The 19,751-nt window shown below is 52.4% G+C and overlaps 1 protein-coding gene across 1 annotated transcript in view; it reads left to right on the top strand.

Annotated features, from left to right (window-relative positions):
* Positions 1–14,375: 14,375 nt before the first annotated feature.
* ATXN3 (ataxin 3) overlaps positions 14,376–19,751 on the top strand; it is a 34,619-nt gene continuing 29,243 nt past the window's right edge. The window contains 3 exon segments of the mRNA XM_037504031.2: positions 14,376–14,434; positions 18,569–18,733; positions 18,963–19,007. Of these exon segments, the coding sequence (XP_037359928.2) occupies positions 14,411–14,434; positions 18,569–18,733; positions 18,963–19,007 (234 nt within the window). The 5' untranslated portion in view covers positions 14,376–14,410.

Consider the following 19,751-nt stretch of genomic DNA (forward strand, 5'->3'; position numbering starts at 1 on the left):
CTGACTGTACCCAGTGCGTGTATAAATAAATAAATAAATCTTTTTTTTTTTTTTTTTTTTTAAAAAAAAGGTAGATCTTAAATTATTAAGGATTGGCAGGAACTGGGTAGAAAGTACAATGAGAAAAAGTATGTAAAACAGGAAAATAACATGACCAACGGCACAAACAGAAGCTTACAGATCAAAACTGGCCTGGCACACTTCCATAGAAACAGAAAAGAAAAAGGCATTAGGAATAGAAATGGACCAGGTAACAGAAGGTTCTGGAAACCCTGACTGGTTCTACACATAACAGACTAACACTTTAAGATCCATCACCAAGTATGATGACAAGGAATTCTGTACTTTAGGAAAGTTAGCTGCTGTCAGGACTGATTAGCTGGAGATGAAAAGGTAGCATATTTAGCAGACCACTTCTTCCTTACAGTTTGGCTCATTCCACTGAGACACTTTAGCTTCAAATGTACTTAAAAACTGACATGCACTCATGAGTTCTTATCTAAGCAATCAAGGTCTATGTAGCGCTAGCAAGGCATGATGCAGGTTTTCAATGATGCGGGCAAAGGGTAAAGGAGACGTCCTGGAGCCCTGAGTGGCTTTTTCAGGTTTTTAATGATATTTCTACACCATCTGATCCCACACGTAGTGAGGCAACCAGGTGCAGGGCAGGTAGGCGGGTGGGGGGCCAGGAGGCTGGCAGGCCTCCTAGCCCCTCGCCAATCTTCACTCTCTCTGGGATCCCTGGCCTTCTCTCCCGCTCTCTGCCACACTCCACCACGCAGTGCTCTACTGCCGCGTCCTCTGCTCGCTGCTCCTGCCCTCATAGGCTCAGTCCCTGCCTCAGGTGCGTCCACTCACGCATGCCCACACCACACTCCAGGTGCCGCCATCAGGGACGCATGCAAGCCCACAGGTGTCCATCACTGATGCTAATGGCTAGAGGGCAGAAAAAACCTGATCACTTCCATTCACCCTGCAGTTTGAAACTCTGTATGTTTGATTCCTTCGTTCACTGCTTCTAGAACAGTTACCAACTCCTGATTCTTTTCCCTCAGAACGCCTGATACATCATTCCTCTTCCATTCCAACTGCCAGCTGCTGAAGGCAGGGTCTCAAGACCTTAAATTTAGGTTTCTGTTTCTCTGACTCCAAACTTTGCTACCTTCATTTCAACCTAAACACTGCTACCAGCTTAATCTTCAGATATCCTCCTCCTATAGTATCCCTCACTCAGAAATCTCTGAAGACTTTGACTTGAAAGAAGCCTCTTGTTTGAATAAAACAAACTTGAATGCCTTACCTGGCATTGTAAGGCACCAAGAATGATGATACCATCACAATCAAGTCTGAGACATGCACATAAAAACACAACGGTGCCAGCCTGCACTTTAGGAAAGGCCAAGCACAAAGCTCCGCAGTCCAAACTATCGATTTCAGTCTAGAGTCTGGATCTGTGTTAGAATAGTAGCCACTAGCTACCTGTAACTACCCCGACAGCACCATTCACTCTCACCTCAAGATCCAGCTCAAATTCCACCTCCTTACTCTTCATTGGTCTAAACTAGAACAGCTGTCCAACAAAAATGTAATGCAAGCCACACGTGCAATTGAAAAATGTTTAAATTAAGGCCATCTGGAAAATCTTTACAGGTGAAATCAAGCTTAATGCATATTATTTAACCCAATATCTGACATTACCATTTCAACATACAATCATTATTTTAAAATGAGCTATTTTACATTGCTTTTCTTACTAAGTCTTTGAAATCCAAATATATATATATTTTCACATTTTTAATGGACGGGTTTATTAGAAAAGGGAACAGGAAAAGAGAGGCACTTGCACAATCACAGGCGGGCAGAGCTGCCTGAAATGCAGCATCTATTTTATATTTATAGATCTCAATTCAAAGCACATTTCCAAATGCTCCGAGTTCCAGGGAGCTGTTGTAGCACAGACCTAGACTCCACACTGTGGAGTCAGTGCTTTGGGCACTACAGCATTGGGCTTGGCCTCTTCCAAGGTGGAGGCTGGCGTAATTCTGAATTGATGTACATGTCTCAGATTTGATTTTAATGCTATCAATCATTTCATCTCCTTGACTAAAACTCTGGAGCCAACATCTTACCACCAGATCGGCTGCCATCAGCTGAATCCTACTTGACACTTCAGAAATATCCTTGGGCCTCCCCGGTGACACAGCGGGTTGAGCGCAGCGCTGTGAAGCTGTCTGCAGCCTCTGCAGCATGGGTTCGATTCCTGGCCGGCCAGAGTCCCACATGGTGGTGTGGCAGACCTCACCTGTCTCGCCCGCTGCTCTCCTCAGCAGTGTATTTCGGTTGTCTGCCTGTTCTGCTCCCCTGTCTCTGGTGAATCCTCTCACCCTCCTGCTCCTCTGGCCTGTACCCCAGCTCTTGTATAAAAATAAATAAATCTTTAAAAAAAAAAAGAAATTAACATCCTCACCTATCTTACCCCAGCTGTGGGACTCATTTAGTTTACCTGAGTGATTGCAAGTTTTTTTCACCTACTTGTCTTGTTCCAACATGATCCTCCCTACAGCTGTGAGACTTTCCTGAAAAACAAATACTTGCATGCACTTTCGTTGTGAAGTATGCACTGGCTTCCTGCAAACTGCTGAATAAAATCTAAACTCCTTAGAGGAAAGCAAGATGCTTCACAAAAGACCAGCAAGAAATGAATCTGAACCGCTATCCTCAGCAGACTCATACAAATTAACATTCTATGTATTTACTGAGCAACACTAATAAAAAAGCTGGACCAGCAAAACAAAACAAAACCAAAATCCTTCACACGGTGAGCTCAGCCTTCCTCTTGCTTCACCAAAAGCTCTGGCACCGCATGCTTAGGCGCGTTTCTTTCCCTCCTCTCCCTGCCGATGCTGAAACTTCTCAAGTCTGCATCCTGCCCTGCACTCAGGCATGAGCGCCTCGCTCGCGAGCCTAGTAAATTCCTTTTCACTGCTCATGAACCCGGCCCAAATCCTAGTTCATAAAGTCCTTCGGTGTCCTCAGGCACGAAGATTCATTTTGAAGCAGCAAAAGTGGGCTCCAGGAATATTCGGTGCCTGCACGTTGAAGGTTCAGACCAGCGCCCAGGGAATCTGCGTGTCTCCAACACGGGGGACAGAACTCAAAGCGACAGGGGTACAGGGGCAGGAAGGAATCCTCGCCCATCAGAATCCTGTGAGGGCAGGAATTTTGACTCCTACCACCTCATCTCAACGATCAGTCACCGGCCCTTTCCCAATGATGGCGTCTGCCGATGACCACTAAGAGGCAGCAGGGAAAACGCCAGGGACAACAAAACGAAGGAGGGTGGGTTAGCCCAGGAGCTCGCTGTTGAAAACCCCTTCCTGCTCAGCCGGGGCGCGCAGGGGTTTCTTCACAGACTCCAAGCTGGTTCAAAATAAAGCCTGAGGGCCTCCCCGGTGGCTCAGGGGTTAGGACACAACCTGTGAAGCTCTCCTCAGCCTCTGCAGCACGAGTTCGATCCCAGGCCGGTCAGAGGGCAACCCACATGGCGCGGCAGACCTCTCCCGCCTCCCCGCTGCTCCCCTCAGCAGTGGGTTTCGGTCAGTCTGCCTGTTCTGCTCCCCACTCTGCCCCTGGTGAGTCCTCTCACCCCCCACACCACTGGCCTGTACCCCAGTTCTTGTATGCATAAATAATCTTTAAAAATAAAATAAAATAATGAGGGGGTGAGCAATGGAGAACCCGGGTTCTCCTGACCCCCGGTGGCCAGCCGGGCCGGGTGATGGCGGACCCCACCTTCGGCTGATTTAAGAGCAGGTGAGACGGGGATGTGGGGGTGCTGGGGGGGGGGACGACCTCCATCCAGCAGGGCAAGCCCGCCCAGGTCTCGGGCCTCGATTCCCGCAGAGGGGCGCCTCGTCGCGCAGAGCCCCGCGGTCCCGCGGCCCGAGCGCGGGAAGGCCCCGGGGGGCTGGGAGGCCGGAGCCGGCGTCGGGGGCCGCGGGGCGGCCAGGGCGGGAAGCGAGGCGTGGGCGTGGGGCGCGCGGCGCCGCCGAGGCCGCGGCCGGGGCCCCGGAGTCGCTCCTCCCGCCTCGCCGGGCGCGCCCGCGGGAGGGGCCGGGCGGCCGCCGCCGAGCCCCGGGCGCTCGCGTGGCGCGGAGGCCGGGGCGGGCGGGCGCCGGGCCCCCGAGGGCCCCCGGGCGCGGCGCGGTCCCGCCCTCGCCCCCACTTGCCTGCTCGGGCCGCCCGCCGCCGTCCTCCGCCTCCCGGGCGCCGGCGCGGTGCGGGCTCAAGCGCGGGAAGGGCCGGCGCGCGCTCCGCGGCCGCGGCGACGACCGGCCGGCTGCAGCCCCGCGGTGGCGGCCGCCATCTTGGCGCGGAGACGCGCGGCGCGGCGCGGCGGGGCGGGGCGGGGCGGGCCCGGGCGCGGCCACCTGCGGGGGTGCGGGGGTGCGGGCGGCGCGCGCCCCCACAGGCGGCGCCCCCTGGGACCCACGTTGGCGTGAGGAAAACGAGTTTCTGCTGCGCGGGCGCGGGCGCGAGGACGAGCCGAGGCGGGGAGAACGCGGCGCGCGCGGCCGGCGCCCCCCCACCCCCCCCCGCGGCCGGGGCGGGCCCGAGGCGCCACTTCCGCCGGCGCCGGGGCGGGGCGCGCCGCCCTTGTCGCGGGGTCGTCGCCGGCGCGGAGGCCGCAGGTGGGTCCCGGGCCGGGCTCGGCGCGGCGCGGCGCGGCGGGCGGGGAGGGGCCCCGCGAGGAGCGCCCTCGGCGGGGGGGGGTGTTTGTGGGGTGACCCGGGCCGCCGGGGGCCGGGGCCGGCTTCCCTGCGAAGGAGGCGGGCAGGGACGTGGGAACGGGGATTTCTTCGCGGCTCCCGCGCGGCGGCTCTGGGAAGGGCCTTCCGGGCCGTCGTCGCGGTGTGAGGGGGAAGGACGTCAACCCGTTTGATAGCGGGGCTGCCCCGGGACAGCGGGACAGCGTCCTTTTTTTTTTTAAGATTTATTTGTTTATGCAGACAAGAGCTGGGGCACAGGCCAGAGATGCGGGGGGTGAGAGGATTCCCCAGAGACAGTGGGGAGCAGAACAGGCAGACTGACGAAATACACTGCTGAGGGGGGCAGCGGGGAGCCAGGAGAGGTCTGCGGCGCCGTGTGGGTAGCTCCCTGGCCGGGGATCGAACTCGTGCCGCAGAGGCTGCGGCTTGCTTCATAGTGCGGCGCTTAACCCCTTGCGCCGCCAGGGGGACCCCTGGACAGCGTCTTTATAGAACCCTGGTCACCTCCCCTGGCAGGGACTGGAGTGGAAACCGACCCTAATCACCCTCTGGGCTGAAGCGGGTTGCTCCGCGAGCATCTCTAGTTCGCCCAATCCCTGCGTTTCTCTCTTGCTGGTTATTCAGAATTGGAAGCTGACCCCCCTCCCTTATAGATCTCAAAGCCGTTGAGCCGACCGCTCCCCAAAATACATCTTTAATTTGTGCCTATGTCATCAAGATAGGGTCACCAGCCAGATCTCCAGGAGTTGTTTCTCCAGCAGTGTTATTTCATAGCGTAAACCACCACTTTTTTTTTTTTAAGTTTTTTTTTTTTATTATTTTTTATTTATTTACACAAGCACTGGGTACAGTCAGAAGCGCGGGAGGGTGAGAGAATTCACCAGAGCCAGAGCGGGGAGCAGAGCAGGCAGAAGGACCGAAGTACACTGCTGAGGGGAGCAGCGGGCGGCAGGAGAGGTCTGCGCGCCATGTGGGACCCTCCTCCGGTGGCCGGGGAGCAGCCGGGGATCGAACCCGCGCTGCAGAGGCTGCGGGAAGCTTCGCAACCCAGTGCTCAACCGCTGCGCCACCGGGGAGGCACAAACCACCACTTTTTGAATGTTCAGTCATCTCTTTTTCCAATATGAATTCGGGGTGACTTGCAGAAATACACATCAGATAGTTTTGTTTGTAAAAGTTAAGTGGGGAAAACCAGGTTGAAGAAAAGTAATGTTAGGAAACATAAGATAAAGCCAAAGTGAGGTTTACCTCTATACTTACTGTAAGAGAGAGTGAAGCACAACTGTACATCTGGGATGAGGAGCCGGGGCTGCCTGAGTACTATTTCCATCTAAGCCACTTACTGCATCTGTGTGTGACCAAAGGCAAGTTGATTGTCCGTGGATTTCATCTTCTGAAAAGTAATACATGCCTGCTCCACTGGGTACATGAGATTAGTTGCTCCTTGTCTAGTATTCTGATGATGACACGAGTTGGTGAGTATGAAAACATTAAGCGCTATGCCTGACAGTGCTACAGGAGTCAGCTCTTTCTAGAGGTGGGCAAAACAATTTGAGTCATTCTGGTATGAAAGGATACAGGATCCCCTTACTTGATTCCTTGAGTCCATAAGATGAAACCAATTATTTGTCCCCCCCCCCCACCAGAAACACCATAGTTACTGCCGGTTGTGAAATACAATATTTTTCTTGAGTCTTTGTATAAGGAAGACACTAATAATAAACACAGCACCCTCATGGGCACCCATGTGGGTGCTATTGACTTCATCCAAACCTCGGTTTGTCTGAATGGAACCTGTCCCAGGTCCTTGTGCTCACCAGATGGTTCTGGGCCCTTCATTAAGAGCATGAAATCTTGTCTACACTTCCTGTTCTTTCTCCAGAGACTCTAATTCAGTTCTTACGTCTATAAATCTTTGATCTCCCTGGCCAGCCACAGGACAAATTATGTTCAGTGCCGCTGCTCTCAAAGTCCATGAAATAATAGATTGTTCAGTCGTACTTTGAAATGCCTCTGGGACTAATAATTGTCTTTTACCTCTTTCGAATAGAACAGGCTTCCTTTACGGTGGTTAAATGCAACTCTGGATTCTAAATGTAAAGAATCTATATGTCCCATTGTCTACCTGTGGAATTCCCACGGGCACCTGTGTGCCCCAGGAGCCTCAGGGCTTGTCTCCTCTATTCTCAGAGTGGAGCAAGACAAAAAGAGTGGCTGGCCCTGTTGGAGGAATGCCAACAGTAGGGATTTTATAGCCCACAGGTGGCCGTGAGCGTCTTTAAAACAGCCTTGGGCTGAGAGTTAACCTAGTTCTTTTTGGTAGTTAAATAGGAACAGTATCAAACATCTGTGCTGACAGTTAGACTTACTACCTCTTTGGGCCTCCCCGGTGGCGCAGCGGTTGAGCGCTGGGTTGCGAAGCTGCCCACAGCCTCTGCAGAGCCTGTTCAATCCCGGCTGCTCCCCGACCACCGGCGAGGGTCCCACATGGCGCACAGACCTCTCCTGCCGCCCGCTGCTCCCCTCAGCAGTGTATTTCGTCAGTCTGCCTGCTCTGCTCCCCGCTCTGGCTCTGGTGAATTCTCTCACCCTCCCGTGCTTCTGACTCTACCCAGTGCTTGTATCAATAAAAAAATAAATCTTAAAAAAAAAAAAGAAATGTAAGGAACCTAGTAAGGACAGGTGGCAAATAGATGAGGACTAGACTTCTTATCTTTTTTAAAAAAAGATTTATTTTTATTTATACAAGAGCTGGGGTACAGGCCAGATGTGTGGGAGGGTGAGAGAATTCACCAGAGACAGAGCGGGGAGCAGAACAGGCAGACTGACGAAATACACTGCTGAGGGGAGCAGTGGGAGCGACGGGAGAGGTCTGCCACCCCATGTGGGTATCTCCCTGGCTGGCTGGGATCAAACCCACACTGCAGAGGCTGCGGACAGTTTCACAGTGCGGCGCTCAACCACCTGCGCCACCAGGGAGGTCCATGAAGACTAGACTTCTACAGGCCTGTACTGTCTAGTATTTTGCAGTTTTGTGTTTTCAAAGTTATCATTTGATTGAGACATGCATTGTTTTTCCCAATTAGTTTTCAGTAATTACACTAAAGAATTCTGCTTCTGGCAAAATAGCATGATTAAGCATTGTGAAATGTCCTAAAAATAATTTCCATGTGTAAAAGTTCTAAATCAATATAAGGAAGGTGCCAATGCTAAGGTTTTCCACATAGAATTTCTGTCTGCAATTCATTTTTCTGTGCTGTATCTTATCAGCTCACTAATGGAACTAGAAATAAAAATAATTTGACTTCAGTGCAGTTTCCTTTTTATATCATCATTGTCACTTATATAATCTTCATCAGGTAGATTTTAATTTAATATAGCCCTCCCTTGGTGGGGCAGGGGGCAGGACTTGGCTCTGGGTCCTCCCCCACAGATACCAGTATACACTACTCTCTGGTGTATAGAGTATACACTGCTCTCTGGTGTATAAAATGGTGTAGTATTTGCATGTACTCTATGAGCATACTCTGCATACTTTAAATCAGCTCTCAATTACTTAAAAAACTAATTCAGGGTAAATGCTGTATAGTTTTTTTTTTTTTTTTAATAGAGGCATGCTTTATTTATTTGTTTGCTGGTTTGTTTGTTTGTTTTGTTTATACATGCACTGGGTACAGTCAGAAGCGCGGGAGGGTGAGAGGATTCACCAGAGCCAGAGCGGGGAGCAGAGCAGGCAGAAGGACCGAAGTACACTGCTGAGGGGAGCAGCGGGCGGCAGGAGAGGTCTGCGCGCCATGTGGGACCCTCCTCCGGTGGCCGGGGAGCAGCCGGGGATTGAACCGGCGGCGCAGAGGCCACGGGCAGCTTCGCAACCCAGCGCTCAACCGCTGCGCCACCGGGGAGGCCCTAAATGCTGTATAGTTTTAATGCTATTTCATTTAGGGAAGAATGACAAAAAAAAAAGTATGGACATGTTCAGTACAGACCTAACCAGGAGGCCTAACTAGATAGCACGGATTTCAGATTGGTAGTTGTTTGAGTCCTCAGATGCAGACCCTGTGGATGCAGCTGGTGACTACTGCAGTTTGATACCCAGCTAATTTAAGGAGTTTTGCACTTTTAACATCAATCTCCTACATTTCTGGCTACTTTACTGTTTCAGATACAATTTAAAGCTGTTTCAAAGGTTATTTCTGATGTAATTTTTAAATTTTTTTTTTTTTTAGCGTCCACAATGAATTTACTTCAGATGGTACGGGACCACTGGGTACATGTACTTGTACCTATGGGGTTCGTCCTTGGATGTTACCTAGACAGAAGGAATGATGAAAAGCTAACTGCCTTCCGGAATAAGAGTATGTTATTTAAAAGGTTAGTTTGCACTTTTTTTTTTTTTTAAAGATTTATTTATTTTTTTATTTGTTTATACAAGCACTGGGTAGAGTCAGAAGCGTGGGAGGGTGAGAGAATTCACCAGAGCCAGAGCGGGGAGCAGAGCAGGCAGAAGGACCGAAGTACACTGCTGAGGGGAGCAGCCGGGGATCAAACGGGCGCTGCAGAGGCTGCGGGCAGCTTTGCAACCCAGCTTCGCAACCCGCTGTGCCACCGGGGAGGCCCTAGTTTGCACTTTTTTAAACCAATAGCTGGCCAGCATAGTATCATATGTGGGTCAAAAATTAATAGAAGAGGTAGTTTCACCCCCTTGAGGACTAATTTTAAGTGCTATTGTTTTGTAGTCTTGTTTAATCCTTTGACAAAAGTGTATGATTATCTTTGGAATGTAAACAAGCCTTTAGTTTATTAAGAGGCTATTTCCGATCTTTGAAAGTTCTCTTTTTCTCCTTTTTTTTTTTAAGGTTTATTCATATATGCATATAGGAACTGTGGTACAAACCAGAGGTGTGGGGGATGAGAGGATTTACCAGAGACAGAACAGGCAGACCGAAATACAGTGCTGAGGGGAGCAGTGGGTGAGACAGGAGAGGTCTGCTGTGCCATGTGGGTCAGCTCCCAGGCCGGGGATCAAACTCGTGCTGCAGTGGCTGCTGATAGCTTCCTATTGCTGACACTTAACCCCTGCGCCACCAGGGAGGCCCCCCTTTTCTCTTTTAAATTGAGGGTACATTTTAATACAGAAAGTTTTAAACCTGTTCATTAAGGCCTACTCTATAAACAACAGTCACCTTATTACCATGTCCTGCCTTATCTAAATCTTAAGGTAACTGAAATAAATGGTACTCAGTGGTTTGTGCCGTGTTTTCAGTGTCACTACCTGCAGGCTTTAGACATGGTGGCTGAACAACCAGATGGCAGCTGCCAGCTGCGTGGTCCCACTGTGTCTCTGGAGGTGCTTCTCAGCCCAGAGAGGGTTAGCAAGACAGCATCAGCCCCCGGGCATGCCGCTGGGTGGGAGCTTGGGCAAGGGACTAGGCAAGAGATGTAGGAGAAGTTGTCAGGGAACTCAAGGGAATAAAAAGAACTGGAAAGAGTCTAGAAAACAGATGAACTCATGGAGAGAAGAGCTTTAGTATAAAGATGAACTGAGAAACTACACTTCTCCAGTCTGGAAAAATGAAATTAAAGAGATGGTAAAAGTGTAAAATCATGAAAGAATGAATATATTGCATCTAAAATAGAAAATGTTAAGTGGGTAAACAGAAATACTGAATTCCTATTCGGCTGCCTTTCCTTTTATCCCCTCATAAAAGTTTCACTTAAGCTTTTTCCTTCCTTTCGGTTTCCTTTCCACAATTCCACGCAGGGAACTGAGACCCAATGAAGAAGTCACCTGGAAGTAGAGGCTGTGGCTGACATGCAGGATGTTCACGTCATAAAAATTATGAGAGAAATAAAGACATTATTATTTGGTTTGAAGAATTTAAAGTGTGACTCTATGTGATGATGTAATCTTTCACTTTTTAAGTAAGTGATACACTTGGCTTAAAAATAACTGTTGAGTACCTGATCTCCCCTGATTTTCTTTCTTTCTTTTTTTTTTTTAAACAGTTTTATTTATTTTTTTAATTTAATTTTTTTTTTTAAATAGAGGCATGTTTTATTTATTTATTTGTTTTGTTTTTTTGTTTATACATGCACTGGGTACAGTCAGAAGCGCGGGAGGGTGAGAGAACTCACCAGAGCCAGAGCGGGGAGCAGAGCAGGCAGAAGGACCGAAGCACACTGCTGAGGGGAGCAGCGGGCGGCAGGAGGGGTCTGCGCGCCATGCAGGACCCTCCGCCGGTGGCCGGGGAGCAGCCGGGGAGCAGCGGGGGATCGAACCGGTGCCGCAGAGGCCGCGGGCAGCCTCGCAACCCAGCGCTCAACCACTGCGCCACTGGGGAGGCCCCTCCCCTGATTTTCAATAAACCAACCTAGGTTCAAAATACCTAAGTTGGAAATGCTGGCTGGGAGCGGCGGCCCTGGTGACCAGCGTCATCGAGTGGCCCTACCACACTTCCTACTGAATGCGTGTCCCTCTCACACCATCACAAAGAACAAGTCCAGCCATCTGAAGTTGGGAAACAGCTGTACTACTCAGCACCAACAAGGAGTAATCTACTTAGAGAACATGGGTGAAATTCAAATAAGCCTGTAAGAATTCTTAAAAAGCACATACTACATGATTCCATGTACATAACGTGTTCGTTGAAACTAATCTCTACTAACGAAACAGACAAGCGGTTTCTGGGTAGCAGGCTCCAGAATGGGGTTGGAGGGACACAAGGAAACTTGGCTGGAGTACTTGGAGGGCGAGCTTGTTTCTCCCCAGGGCGCCCTTCCCAGGATATCTGGGCTGTCTTAGGCACCGCCACAGTATCTTGAGCCCCTGAAGGTGGGTGATGCAGGATTGGGCGGGAAGGGGTCATGGACACCTCTCAGTGCTGCTTGCTTGACCTCAAAGCCTTTGCTTTGACTTTGGGCTTGGAAGGAACAGGAGCTTCCTTTGCTTTTAGGGCCATCTTTGTGAGAAGATCATCTTTTACTTAAGGATCCTTGTTATAAATTACATGCTATTAGGGCAGGAAGGTGAATGAAGTGATTAGTACGAACAGTACTGAATGTTGCCAGGAACTGTCCTAGGTGGTAACGATTTCTCAGAGCCAAAAATAAGGTCCTTGGGGGTCATGTAGATCCTAGTCAGCAGTTCATCACTGTAGAGAGTTGAATCCTGTCCTTCCAAATATAAGACACCTCAGAATCAAAGACCTTTGGAAATAGGGTCTTGCCAAAGGGACACAGAATCGCCCTGCGTAGAAGGGGACTTAAATGGAGTGGTAGGTATCTTATAAGAGGGGAGGCTGAAATTCTACAGTCTCAAAGCAAGGACCACCACACCAGAAGCTGGGAAGCAAGGAAGGATCTCCCCTAGAGACTAGAGTGAGCCTGGCCCTGCTGCACCTTGGCTTCGGACTTCCGAGCTCAAGAATACAGAATCACTTTCTCTTGCTTTAAGCCACCAAGTTCATGCTATTTTGCTCCAGCAGCCCTATCACATGAATACAATCACATTTTCTGTGTGTAATACATGAATACAGCTCAAAAATCAAGGCTACAGTGTCCCACCTGTGTCCCATTTGTCTAGTTTTTTTCCCATCTCAAACATGTACTCCGGGATTCCTACTTAATATTCCAGAGGACCTCCCTGGTGGCTGAGGGGTTAAGCTGATCCCCAGCCAGGGAGCTAACTCACATACAGTGCAGCGACCTCGCCTGTCTCACCTGCTGCTCCCCTTAGCAGTATATTTCAATAGATCTACCTATTCTGCACCCCACTCTGGTGAATCCTCTCAACCCCCCTCCCCACACCTCTGGCCTACACCCCAATTCTATGCAAAGATAAATTTAAAAAAAAAAAAACAAATTCTTCCAGATATGTGTAAAGGACATACATTAAAAAAAACATTACACAGACACACCTTTTGAAAATAAACCAGAGACACTGGTTTGCGTATATTTCATTTCATGAGACCATGATTTATCTCTCCCAAATAGGCCAGAATTCCTTAAGAACGTGACTGGTTTCCCAATACAGGACAGTGGATTGTGCACACAGAGACATCAATAATAGTAACAAGCCTCCCCTGAGCACTGGCCCTCAATACAGTCTCATTTCCTTACTGATCCTGCCCCTTCTATTCCTCTAAACCTGAACTCACCAGTCGCCCGTGGTCTCCATAAATGTAGAGGCTCTTGTAAGTTGTCGTGTTGCTGGAGTTGTTGGCAGCAGCCACACTGAGTGCTCCCCGAAACCTTCCATTTCCAGAGCTTTCTCAGTATTACATATCCCTGCTTCTCCCTTCTCCATTTTTACCCTTCAAGCCCTACTCTAGATCCTTTCCTCTCCCGCTCTCTTCCTTTGCCCTGAGATGATTTTATTCACTCCTGTGGTTTGTTACCTTTTATGCCAGCAATTCCCTGTCCGGCAACCAAACCAGTCTAAACTTCAAGAGGTCATGACGTTTACACAATGACTACTACTTAATATGTAGCTAGAAAGACAGACAAGGGAGGTAGAGTCAAGTATTACCAAACATAATTCACATGAATGTCTCATATTTTAAATACAACATATCCTGATACAAACTCCGTCATCTTTTCCCCCCCCAACCTTGCTCCTCCCAATCTCAGTAAATACTGCTCCTACCACGGTGGCTGCCTACAGCAGAACGCTAGAAGTCATCCTTAACATTTTTGTCTCCTCACTACCCACTCTCCCAAGTTCTGAATTGCCCTACTTCCTAACGTTCTCAGGAAATGGTCACCACCAGCTTGTCAAATCCCAAAGAAATCCAAGATTCTTTGTCAGCAATGTCTCTTCTGTGACCAGAGTGATTTTTCTAGAATGCGCATCTGAGCACGTCTCTCTTTTTTAACTTTATATAGTTTCCCACTGCCTTTAAAAAGTAATCCCCCTTAACCTGGTTTTATTTTATTGTTTTAAAAGATTTATTTATTTATGCTTACAAGAGCTGGGGTACGGGCCAGAGATGCGGGGAGTGACAGGATTCACCAGAGACAGAGTGGGGAGCAGAACAGGCAGATAGACCGAAGTACACTGCTGAGGGGAGCAGCGGGGAGACAGGAGAGGTCTGCCGCGCCCTGTGGGTATCTCCCTGGCCGGGGATTGAACTCGTGCTGCAGAGGCTGCGCAGTGCTTCACAGTGCGGTGCTTAACTCCTCGCGCCACCAGGGAGGCCCGCCTTTTTGTTAATAAGGCCATGCGTGGAGGAGGAGGAGGAGAAAGAGTAAGTTATTAAATAATTGCATGCGGATATGACACGAGGAAGCAAAGCGGGAAACGCAAGAGCAGAGGCGCCAGGTAGTCCCAGGGCCCCTGGACACCCGACAATCACGGCAACGGGTGGGCGGAGAGAAGATCCTCCGGCCGGCAGGCGGCGCTGCGGCGCGCCGGAGGGCGGGCCGGCCGGGGGCGGGCGGACGCGCGACACAGGTCACGTGCCCCGCGCTTGCCGCCCGGGCGTTCGCTCGCCCTCGGCCCCACGTGACTCGGCCCCCCGGGGTGATTGGCCCGCCCGAGGCACGTGGGCAGGGCGGGGGCGGGGCCGGCGAGGGGGCGGGGCCGGGGGCGGGGCCGGAGGGGTTGGCTGGGCGCGGGGGCCGTTGGCTCCAGACAAATAAACATGGAGTCCATCTTCCACGAGAAAGTGAGTCCGTGCGCGGGCGCCCGGCGCGGGGCGGGTGGGGCGCGGACCCGCCTCCGGGCTGCCGGGGCCCGGGTCGCCCCGTCCCCGGCTCGGCGGGCGGAGAAGCGTCCCCGGGCAGGGAGCGCGGCGACGCCCCCGCCGCGCCCCCGCCGCACCCCCGCGCCCCGCGCCCCCGCCGAGGCCGCGCCGGGGCCGGAGCCGGAGCCGGAGCCGGGAGCCGGGGGGACGGGCCGGGTGCTGGGGCCGGGGGCGGGGCGGGCCGGGGGCGGGGCGGGCCGGGGGCGCCTCGGGGCGAAGGGGCGGCGCGGCGCGGGCCGGCGTCGGCGCGCCCCCTTCTCTGGGGGTCGTGGGGTCCCCGCCCCCCGGCGCGACCCGCCCCCGTCCCTGCCGGGACGACCGACCTTCCCGGACCGGCCCCGGCCCGGTTCGCGTCTCCGCGCTGCCGCGGTCTCGGCGCTGCGTCCCCCGGCGCCCCTCGGGGCCGCGACCCGGGCCGCCCCGGCCGGCGGGCGCCGCGCTCTGCGGGGCCGGGTCGGGGTCGCCCTCGCGGCCGCCCCGCCTCCCGCGCCGCGGCCCTCCCTGCCGGCTCGACGCGCCCGGGGCTGCTCCGCGCCCCCCGCCCTCGCCGCCCGCGGCCCCGCGCCCGGGGTGCGCGCGGGGTGCCCGCCCCTCCGGGCCGCCGGCCCCCAGCCCCGGGCGGGGCTCCCCGGCGCGGGCCGCGGCCTGCGGGAGGGGCGGGGGCCGGGGCCTGCGGGCGCGGAGGGGAGACGGGGCCGCGCTCTCGCGGTGTCGGGGGACCCGGTCCCCGCGGCGGGCCGGGGGGCCGGGGCCGGGGCCGGGCGGGAGGGGCGGCCGGCGGCGGCATCGGCCCGCGCGGGTCTCCGTGGGTCTCCGCGGCGGCGGCGCAACTTCTCTCGAGGCCGGCGCGGCGGAGCCGCCTGTTCCCGGGGAGCCGCGGGCGACCCTGTCCCGCCGGCCCCGCCGCGGGGTCCGGCCCGGCCCGGCGCCCTCCGTCCAGCGCCGCGCCTGCTCGGGCGGCCGTGCCGGCGGGGCGCGGGGGCGAGGCCGAGCGCGGAGGGCCCGGCGCGGCGGCGGCCTCGTCCTCGGGCGACGCCGCCTCGAGGCTGCCGGCCCGGCCCGGGCGCGCGAGGCGAGGGAGGCGGTGGCGGCGCAGACCCGACGCCCGCCCGGCCCCCGCCCGCCCGCCCGCCCTGCGGGGCTTCGGGGCGGCCTCTCCGGGTCCGCGGCGCGTGGTGGGGCGCGTCCGACCCGCTCGGCGCTGGGGGCGCGGGCCGCGGGCTGCCCCGGCGCCGGGAGAGGCGGGCGACGGCGGGAGACCCGGGCGGCCGCGCCCTCCGCGCGGGCGGAGCCGCTGGCCGGGGTTTCGTGGTTTGGGGTCCCTGTAGCGCTCTCTTCGTCTTGCGGCTTCGCAGAGCGTCTTTAAGTCTGGGCCGAGTCACTCGGTCTTTCCTTCCATCGGATGGTGCTCGGGGAGCGGAGCCTGCTGCTGCTGCCGCGGCGTGGCGCCGAGCCCGCCTGGACGGGGCGGGTCCCACGTGCTTGCTCAGGTCCTACAGCGCACTTATGTCGAGGGATTTTGGAACTCGGCGTGGCGCCTCCGCGGAGAGCCCGAGCCCGGGAGGCTCTGCAGGGGCCTGTCCTCAGACAGCGGCTCTGACCGCGGCCGGGCGGCTCTCGCGGCGTGGGCTGTCTGTGTCTCGGCGGAGGGCTCTTGGCGGTCTGAACTGTGGGTGCCGCACCCAGGGGCGCCCAGACCCGCGCCCCGAGCGCGCACCTGCACCAGCACCTCCATCTTCCTCCCGCGCAGCCCCTTGCCCTGTGCTGCACCCTCTCTCTCCCTCCCCCGGCCTCCCCCGCGCCTGCAGGGGTACCACGGCCCTCTCCCCTCAGCTACAGTTCATAGGTCAGTTCTGCCTGTTCTTGAGCTTCTGTAAGCGGCGTCATTACAGTGAACGCTCTTTTGAGTCTGTCTTTTGTCAAACATTGATTGAGTCAGGCTTTTTGCTACGAGGAGTTGCGGTTGACTCACTCCCGTTTCTCCGTGGTGTTCCTGCATGACCGCTGCAGCGTGCCGGGCCACCGCGAGGGGCATGTGGTAGTTCCTGTCTGGAGGCCGCTACACATGGCTCGCCTGTCACCGTAGCCTCTTGTTCGCTTGACCATGGGCCGTGTTAAGCTTCAGTAGATTTGCCAAATCGTTTTCTGAAGTGGTGATACTAATTTCCACTATACCACTAGTAAATGATAGGTTTTTTTAAAAGATTGATTGATTGATTGATTGATTGATGGAAGCACTGGGTAGAGTCAGAAGCGCGGGAGGGTGAGAGGATTCACCAGAGCCAGAGCGGGGAGCAGAACAGGCAGAAGGACCGAAGGACACTGCTGAGGGGAGCAGCGGGCGGCAGGGGGGGGTCTGCGCGCCATGCGGGACCCTTCTCTGGTGGCCGGGGAGCAGCCAGGGATCGAACCGGCGCTGCGGAGGCTGCGGGCAGCTTCTCAGCCCAGCGCTCAACCGCTGCGCCACCGGGGAGGCCCTAAATGATAGTTTTGATATCTCTAATCCTTTCCAGCATTTTAGCCATTCTGGAGATTGTGCAGTAGTATCACATTGTGATTTTATTATACATTTTCCTGGGGGCCATTGAATTGAGTACCGTTTGTATGTTTTTTAGCCATTTTACTGTCCTCTTGTGACCTCTTGGTCTTGTCCTTTTTCCTATAGAATGTTAAGTTGGGCATCTGTCTATCTCTCGGTGATTGTGTGGGGTTGCTCCCTGGTAGTAGAAACACAACAGAAGGAAAAAAGAGATAGAGACAAGTCTTCTGTCACATTGTGATGATGACTTGGTGGATAGTATCTTCTTTGGTTCTCAGTTATTTATTCTGTATGAAAATATGAAGGTAAACTTAGCTTGGCCCCTTCTCAGACTCAGTTCAGCTCAGTCTCCTTCCTGTTCCTTTATATACACGTACTCTATGTAGTTTTCAGCAGCTGCATTTTGTTCCTAGACCATTAATTCATCAGGAAAAATAGGTGTTTTGTAAGTGTTGCTCTTTGGGGTTACCATCTGTGTAACATCTCACTCAGGACTAAGTGCCAGAGTGTCACCCAGGCTGGATTAAGGACTAGACCCTACTGAGGAAAGTAAAAAGTTAGAGAGCCAGGGTTAGCAGAAGAAAGCATTCTCCCATCTGCCATCATTCAGTAGACCAACCCGGAGACTGGATTCGAAGGGAGAGGTGTCCTCCCCGGCTGAGTCTCCCTTCCATACCCGCCAGCATGGGAAGGCGGTGTTGTGTCAGGGTGAGCGGGATAAGCCGGCTGTTCAGTGCGAGGCAAGCTGGAGTTAAATTTGAGGTACAAGTTGTATGAAAAAAATCTCCCAGTACCCAAAAACTCTAGGACCAAGGGAAGTTGTACTCCTCTCAACTCCAGGAAGCCAGTGATCTCACGGGGAGCTGGCTCGAGCCCAGTACCGCCTTGCAGCCTTGTCCAGAAGTGAGCTGCAGGGTGTTCTTAGAAGTTTTTTCATTGCACTGCCCACAGCACTGCGCTGCGTGCCCGTTGTCTGTGGAGTTCCCCAGAGACAACCCTGAGCCTGTTCCTGCGGTCTTCAGGAAAAGAATTTCTTGCTTTATTCATTCTTAAGGGTCTTCGTTTGTCATAGTTGTGAAATTCCACGTGCAAAATTTAGGTTGAGGCGAGATTATCTTGTTAAAAGGACACATGTTCTCACATGAAGATCGCCTGTCAGCAGTAGTCGTTTGCCACGGCATCTTCAAAGATGAATTAATATTTTAGGCACTGGAAATGAGAGACTAAATGTTTCTATAGAGTAGTTTTTAGTAAAATGTGAAATTCGGTATACTTGATACATGTTTGTTCACTATAAATCTTAAATTTTTGATCCTATAACTAAATAATTGCAGTTTCATTAATACTAGAATTATAAAGTGTTAACAGATGAAAATATATGTACTATGAATCATGCTTCTTTAAAACTAAAAAGGTTTGGGTTGACTATGTTAATGATTAAATTCCTCTTTAAGGAAAGATAATGTACAATTCTGTTTAACAAAGCGCATTTGAATTTTTTCTCTTGGAAATATTAGCAAGAAGGCTCCCTTTGTGCTCAACACTGCTTGAATAATCTGTTGCAAGGAGAATATTTTAGCCCTGTGGAGTTATCTTCAATTGCACATCAGCTAGATGAAGAAGAGAGGATGAGAATGGCAGAAGGGGGAGTTACTAGTGAAGACTATCGCACTTTTTTACAGGTATTGATTTTAAAGCCAGTACATCCCTTTTTTTTTTTTGAAGTGTGGGTGCTGTTTAGAAAAGGAAGAAATAATCTTTCCATCGGGATCTGACTTAACTGTAACTGCACTTTGACTTTGTGAGGGGAAATGCACAAGATACTGTTTGAAATATACACACTAATGACAGTTTTTATCCTTCTCTCCCCACCCTCAACCCTTGTCTCGACTGCCCGTCCGCATTAAACAGCAGCCTTCTGGAAATATGGACGACAGTGGTTTTTTCTCTATTCAAGTAAGTAGTCACAAGCAGGTTGTCATTGTTGCTCATGTCCCCAGCGCTATTGAAGCTCCAGGGATGGTTGATAGCATCTCTTCAGAGCCTTTCCAGTTGAATATATGGATGTGAGCTTCCAGAATTTCCTCCAGTAGATTGTGTCTAAGGGTGTAACACGATATTCCAGAGCACTAGGTTTTTATGAAGATAAACATCAAAGTTAGAATTGTAGAGTCTTCATTTTAGAGGAGCACTTTTTGAATAATTACATTCATTCTAATCAGTCACAAACTCACTATCTCTTGCATAAATTTGAGAAAATGCAACCCCTGTACCTTTCATTTAATCAGGCTTCAGGCTTGAATTCATTTGTTATGTTCTGTGCCTTTGCTTTTTTTTTTTTTTTTTTTAACTTACAGCTCCCCTTGAATTCTGTTGGTGAATATATATGTCCTTGTAAGATACTTTTCCTGGTGGGTCTTCCATTCTATTTCTGACACCTCTGAGATACAGCCAGAGTTTTTTCAGTCTCTTTTTTTTCCGAATTACGTTTGTTGTGGTTAGGTAGGTTTATATCTTTGTGTCCACAGTGAGGATTATAGGGCCAAACCTCTACAAATGTCTACTTTCACATACTCCCCACCACCAGCGCCCCAACTATCCTCCATCTTGTTCCCTTGGAGCCCTTCCCTCCCCTACTATTAACCCCCGACCCCTTTGGATGCCTCATTTGTGCAGTCAAATGTTAAGACTTTGTTATTG

The sequence above is a fragment of the Talpa occidentalis genome, unplaced genomic scaffold (assembly GCF_014898055.3).
Source record: "Talpa occidentalis isolate TD23 unplaced genomic scaffold, MPIMG_talOcc4v2.1 talOcc4.11, whole genome shotgun sequence".
NCBI classification, from domain to species: Eukaryota; Metazoa; Chordata; class Mammalia; order Eulipotyphla; family Talpidae; genus Talpa; species Talpa occidentalis.